This window comes from Limulus polyphemus, unplaced genomic scaffold (genome assembly GCF_000517525.1).
Source record: "Limulus polyphemus unplaced genomic scaffold, Limulus_polyphemus-2.1.2 Scaffold660, whole genome shotgun sequence".
Taxonomy (NCBI): Eukaryota; Metazoa; Arthropoda; class Merostomata; order Xiphosura; family Limulidae; genus Limulus; species Limulus polyphemus.
The window spans coordinates 190055-197488 of record NW_013666270.1 but is presented as its reverse complement, the minus strand read 5'-3'; the positions used below and the strand labels follow the sequence as shown (position 1 = coordinate 197488).

The 7434-nt window shown below is 33.2% G+C and overlaps 1 protein-coding gene across 4 annotated transcripts in view; it reads right to left on the bottom strand.

Annotated features, from left to right (window-relative positions):
* Positions 1-7434, bottom strand: part of LOC106459777 (circadian locomoter output cycles protein kaput-like) — a 122401-nt gene that overhangs the window by 99542 nt on the left and 15425 nt on the right. For all 4 annotated transcript variants that reach the window (XM_022386324.1, XM_022386325.1, XM_013919435.2 and 1 more), the window contains exon 2: positions 2485-2662. In XM_022386324.1, the coding sequence (XP_022242032.1) occupies positions 2485-2528 (44 nt within the window). In that variant the 5' untranslated portion in view covers positions 2529-2662. The remainder of the gene's footprint in view (positions 1-2484; positions 2663-7434) is intronic.

Genomic DNA, 7434 nt, shown 5'->3' with positions numbered 1-7434 from the left:
CCAACCTTTGAGTGTCCAAACATATATATCATCCTCACGATAATACGCCAGGAATTGTTGTTCAGATAAATGGCGGGGAGGCATAGTAACACCCTCATGTAATTGTGTTACAAACCTTCCTGCATGCACAGCAGTATCAGGAAATAGAGGAAAAACTAAATAATCCTCTGGAGAACGATCGAACAACAAAGCAGAGGTAGACTCAAAAGCAATTGGATGCATCTCCAAAACTTCACAAACACGCGTAACTAACTGCAGAAAAAGGCGCAGAAGGTAACTGATCAGATGAATCTTCATGAAAGGAAGCTCTAGTGAAAGAAGGAGCAGGAATATCCTGTTTCAGAATGGAAATTCAAATTGGTACCTCCTGGAGAGATACCCCTGGGCCGCATGAAGGACTCGATCTCACCTTGAATCAGGCCACGGACAGCTTCCACAGCTAATTTCGAATCAAATTCAATACTAATTAGCAGTTTCTGCTAATCAAATCCACCAAACTATTTTGTTCCCTGAACTACACACATTGTGTTTGTGTTTTAAATAATAAAGATTGTTTATTGTGTCTTACATTGTGACCTATCTTTATTTCCTTCGTATAAACCAAGAAAGATAAACCAGATGTTACTTCAACTTTTCAAACAATGCTACAATATGAACATTGTTAGCGTACTAAGATAAATATTGTGGTACGAATAAATCAAAGCAAAATAAAGCTCTGGTTTAAGATAAAGTGGCTAAGTATTGAAGATCAAATTCCACAATTATCATACCATGCATTGCTTTATGTTCCAATGGAAATTCTTAAAAGGCTGCATATTGTACAATTTGAAGACAAGGCAGACATACAACACAATTTTCTGTGTTACAAAAATATAGATAAAAAAACTAAACCATAGAACCACTACTTGATATGACTTAGAAAAATGAAAAACATTAGCCTCTATATTTAAGGCACAGTCATCAACTACACAAGTATATTTTGAAACACAGCAATATGACTGGTAATGGATAAGTCATTGTCCAATTTTCAGGAAAGTGATACTTTTTTCCACTTTTTTCTATGGTGCATTTGTTTTTATTTTAGAGTATCAATTTATATATGTACATAGAAAGGAAGTAAATCCTAAAAGTTAAATGTTTTAATTTACAAAAAGCCATTAACCCTTTTAAGTAAATTAATAAGGAACACTAATATGAATAAGAATGAACTTCAGAATGCATCCTTCAATAGCATGGCTGTATTATTGAGAAACTATTATGTTAAGTAGCTTTCATGATAATCCCAACAGCAAACTTCTGTTTTCAGTGAATGTTAGACTACCAATACTCTGTGAAAAGTTCCAATGCAAGTTGTCTAAGCTGTTTGTATGATGATGCTAGTTCAGATCCAATAGTAAACACGCTACCAATGTATTAGTGAGTTGTTTGTTTCTTGGGTGTTGCTTTCAACATAATTTAGGTCATTTGATGAATTGGGGTGTTGAAATAGCAGATGGCTTTTAATTACAATAAATGCAAGGTAATGCATGCAAGTTATCATATGAAAAGGATCTTTGTGTTCTGGTTGATAAGTCTCTTAAGCCATCCAAACAGTGTATAGTTGCTAGTGGTAGGGCCAATAGGATTTTAGATTGTATCTACAGAAATATTTAAAACAAATATGAAGAGGTTATAATTTCATTGTATAGGTCACTGATTAGGCCACGTTTGGAGTACTGTTTTCAGTTTTGGGCTCTCCTTACCTTAGGAAGGACACTGGATTATTGGAAAGGGGTAAGAGGAAGGCTACTAGGAGGACACCTGAAATGGAAAGGTTGTCATACAAGAACAGCTTAAGATTTCTGAAAATGTTTTCTCTTGGAAAAAGAATAATGATAAGGGATTTAATTGAGGTGTTTAAGATTATTGAGGGAATTGAGAGAGTTGATGCATCATCTTTTTTTCATATTTAATAGTAAGAATGATAGGACAAGGGGACACAAATATAAATTTTGGCAAGGTAGGAATCATCTTCAGCTAAAAGTTTTATTTTTTCTAACAGGGTAGTTGGCTTTTGGAATGAGTTGCCTTCAGGTATGGTGGAAGCAGTAAATATAAGGGAAGTCTTGATGAAGACTTGAATGAAAAGAGCTAGTGTTGGGCCTTTATTTTAAAAGTTTAGTTTAGTGGATGGGATGGCCTAAATGGACCAAAAGGTCCTTTTGTGCTAAAATTTCATGCTATATCAATGTTTAACAAGAGTTCAGACTCATTGTTACTTTAGGCCTAATTAGTTTTGTCAGCTAGATCCAACAGAAGCTGTTAAAATTATTTATCTGCAGTCCTCTATTAAATGAGGTAAAAATAAACATAGTAAAATAAAGAATTACAATCAATCTAAAAGCAAAATGTCACACTTTTACTATTTAATTGTTTTTTATATATTTCATATCAGCAGAAATCTTTGAAATATAGTTAAACTAACAAAACGTAATCATTACTTACTCGCTTTTTGTTCTGTAATTCATTACCGGAGATGAGCACTTCATGATTACAAAAACAGATGTTCACTTGACTAGAGTAATTAACAAGTTCCTAACATCATCTCTGATAGTGTACAGCTGTTAGATATTAACCTCTTCTCACCACATCCACAGTGTTGAAATCAAAAATCAAACATACTCTGAAATACAGCAAAACTGAAGTTAACATAAAATGGAGAACAAGTTGTAAACAATAACAAACAGAAATACAGTTGTATGAAAGTCTATCATTACATTTTTAAACAAAAAAAAATAAGCACTTATTTGTACCACCTACTTTTAGCTAGGTTTATGTATAGAATTTTGTAAACAGCAAAAAAAACAACTAAATATATGCAATTATGACAGAACATATTCATCAACAAAATACAGAGTTGTGAATGTCAAAAACTGTAATATGCACTAATAAACCTTGTATGCATTTCAATCCTTACCTTCTACGCCAAATCTTATTTTTAAATAAAATATTTATGTTTTTGCTTCAAAAATGGGCAACTTTTGTCTAAAACAGACACATCATAATTGTGTATATTTGTAATATGAGAGAAAAATAAGTTCCAAAGTGAGCAATATTTAAAAATCTTAAAACAGAGGGTAATATTTTTTCATGATTAGTAAATCATAACATTATCAATAATGCAACATGTTTTGTAATCTTATATTTTCAAACCTGTACATTTTCATTTCATTCTGAATATCCTTGATATACTGCATTACATGCATCACCTTACACAAAGTTCCTATTGTCTTACCTTCAATATGATTTATTGTGTAAGTGCCAGGGAAATTTATACGAACCCTACTTTCCAACCAAAAGACAGTTTGCAGTCATGACAACATTATACAGAGTACTGAGATGTTATGTATTTAAACAATTTTTAATATGCAAATCAGCCAACCATGCGAGGTTCCATAATTGTTTTGATATAAGACTCAACCTCCAAATACTTCTTCCAAATGTGGAGAGATGGGTGGTAATGTATTACATAGGTTTGAAATTAATTTAAATTCTAATAATGTAAAATTCAAAACAGGTAGACATACCTCTGAAATAATGTAATCCAGAATAGCCATACTTAGATGGAACGAGAGAGTGTCGTAATAAAAAATAATCGGATCACCAGATGCTCAGCTTGGAACAGCAAAGATAACACACCTGACCACAATAGCTTTTTTGATCAAGCACAGCTTTAGCAGAATCCAGAACAAGATTGATAAGCATGGGACTAGATAAAACTGGAAGAACTGAGTGGATAGAATTGTTGACACTCAGAAAGAAAAGTGTGCTTCTCAGCAGAGTACCTCTTCATCCTAAATACTCTTTATTTAAAATATCAAAGGAGGTCAAGTGACAAGGATGTACCTGGGTTGCTATGCATATTCTTACGTATGGGTCCTAGGTGGAGGCTAGACTGGTAGCAATAGTCAAAGCACAAAGACTTCTCCTGTACTTCATGAGGAAGATTCACAGTGGAATTAAGTAGTGACTGGATGAAATCCTAAGGCTGAAGTTCACATAATCCAAAATTGAAAATGCGACAAGTAGAGCTCAGCAATTAACTTGATTAATCAATATAAGCAATTACCTATGATATACTTGTAATTACCAAAATTACAATTAAATTGATACATTTTATGAAAATAATCAACTAAATGAAATTAGTGTTTCTAATTATTACTGTTTTTCATTATTCCAACTATCTAAGTCTCATGTGAGAATAACTGATTAGTTAAAAGTAACTGATGAATAAGCCCAATGATATATTCATTATTGAATTCTACTAATTCCCCAGATCTATCAGCAAAAGAGAAATGAAGCTGTATGGAATACTACATCCTGATTGGAGCTACAAGACATACACTACAGAATGGTTACCACATCTCCAGTGTATTGAAATGCTATGCAAGAACATGCTTGTGAAGGTGGGAAAAGGTATCTGCCAAGACACCATACACAACATGATGGCATTCTCTGTCCACTTATATCACCTTCTAAGGCACCAGCATAGAGGGTGGAACAGTGTCTAGGTCAATCAGAGATAAAAGGACAACATACAAGGGTCCTAAGTTGACAAATCTACCTAAACACACAGTCTCATATTACAAAATAGAGACAATTAGGTTTGTTTTTTTTCTAAAGAGTGTAAATGAATTTATATGTTAGGGATTTCATCTGGTTTGAAGTATCACCAAACAGAATCCAAAAGCAGAAGAGATAGTAATGTCAGTAACATTTAAAAACGTATTTGATTTTTGTCACATGCCAGCTTACAGAACATCCTCCAAAAAATACTAGACCAGAACACCAAAGACATTACCAAATGCAGACTTTGTTTTGATGACATAAAATCCATTCATAAGGTGGTTGGGTATATTACTGTAAATAAGACTGACTAACTATGATAACCAATTTGTCAAAGTTGTCAGAGCAACATCTGAAGAGCATGATTCAACATAAGGTATACCCCCACCATCTGAATCATTTGGTCATGCAAGATAACAACAAACAGCCCTGACAGGACATAAAACTGATCCTTTGAAAGAGTAACTGAGTCAGTCAGGATAAGTAACGCATTAAGTGAGAAACAGTGGTAACTTTTCCTAACAGCTCATGTCATAACTAGGAAGGCTCTATCTGGATACAAATATAGAGCCTTCCAAGAAAAGAAGATACATGATGCATCAACAGCATTGATATCTGAATGTCTAGTACCTGAAATAAGTAAAAATTATGTCTTGAAAAAAAAAACAGAGTGAAAATGTTAATAATAATTCAAAAGGAGAAGTTAAGAAACATACTAAGCCAAAGTCCCACTTTGGATAAGGTATACAACCAGTTGTTATAGATAAAAGTCTCAGAAAAGATCTGTGAACACTGGAGATAAGAGCTTGATGGATCCCACCATATCCAAAGGTGGCATATAAGGCAGCCCTATAACCGGCTACAGAAGAAGCTGATAGCACCTGATCATGAAACAAATACATGAAAAAGAAAGGAATTTGTTGAGGAGATGAGAATAGATAAATAAATCAACTCCACAAGAGGGACCAATGAGACTGATGAAAAGCAAGAGATGATCATCAGAAAGTATGGGCTAGTATTTGACCAACCTGAGAAAAGAACTCAGCTACTCCAAGATTGAGCAGTTAAAGTAGATCCACCTGCTTACTTCTACACTTTGCAACTTGACTGAGTTGAAAGGAACAAGAAGCAGCAGCAGACATAGAAGATTGAGAAGCATGAAAAGAAGGGAAGACAAGGGAATAGACTACTGCTTGCCAGATATCTCAAAGAAAAATGATGAATAAATAGAAGATTCTAGAACCAGAATCAGCTCTTGTTGGTGCATTTCTTATGAAGATGAAACTAATTAAAATTCTTGCAAAACATAAAGATGCAAGAAGAAAGCTCATTCAAGGCCTATGATTGGAGCATACAAATTACATCCAAAAGTACAAATTTATAAAAGTTCTATAAACTACTGTATAAATGTTATTACTATTAAGTAATATGGGAAAATCACCTGTACAGTATATACACACAAATAGGTTAGAGTGAGGAACTGTCAGCATGCAGGCTGTAAAATTAAAAAGTAGAAGTTAATATCACACTGAAAAATAAACAGAAAGCAAAACTACATAACTGAAACATTATTTCACTCTCTTTCATCGTACTTTTCAGTGTGGAATTAAACTCTCTCACACATAGTTTTGTATTTGAACAGTTTTGTACAAACAGACAAAATCTTCTCACTCCAGGTATAGGAAATCTAATACATTTTTTCTGGATAGTGGCTGTTGACTGTCTCCAAACACTACATCTTACACTTTCCTGGCAATAAGTTGAGATCTGTAAATTACAAAATAGGCAGTTGCACTTCAAACTACTGATTGTTTTGCCTTATTTTACAAGGTGGAAATAAACTGACAGGTGAAGCTGATCAGTCATCCCTGAACCTGTTTAATTAACCCTATCACTACGGATCAAAGGCCATGTCCGTGTTTGTTGACTTGCATTCAAAATCTTATTGAACTACTATTTTATGAATGTATCAATAAGTTTGATATCAAATTCTAGATAATAATTCAAATTTTAGTACAATCCATTAGTTAATTTCTTAATTTGAAAGTAAATATTAAAAAATAAATCCTAAATATCAATTTTTGTGTGTCACGTGGTATTTTGAATACAGCATTGGTTCAAATTAGATGTTTGTAATGTCCAAATACAAAGCCTATAGTTTCTTACGAATTAGGAACTCAAATTACCAATAATGAAAAGTCAGAATCTAAAATAAGAATCTCCAATGTCTTCTATTTGGTGAAATATTGCTACATTACTGGGTCAAACACAGTAGACCCACCCACATCTTTACATTTTTGAAAACACTTCCTTATGTACACCTATTCCTGTCTACGACATGTGAATAACCAATCAAAAGCTCAGAAAGTCTCCCACATGGTTCTCTGAGCCTTTGCAAAGTATTTATGCAGGAAACCCTTTCTTTTTGTGACAGATTTCAAATGATAAGGTAACTCTTTAATGAGATCTAAATTCAATATTTTTAGACCCAAATACAGCTTAGTTACTAGGCCTAATAAATTATAGTGGAATTCTATGGTATTGAAATAATAATTTATGATTTCTGGTTATTTCAAAATGTATATACAAGACCTAAAAAATTATATCGTTTCACACCCTCCATATGTGAAATTTGATAAGGCTTAGCAACCTATGGCAAGCAGAAAATGTGTTCAAAGTTCATAACTAGAAGAGAATTATTTTTTATAATTCTTTATTTAGTGCTCTATGTTTTAAGAAAAATAAGTTTAAGAAGTTATTTGTAAATATACACCTGGAAAAAAGTTAAGCACCCCCGTGTTTATTTCAAGTGATTCAGATTCGACGTTC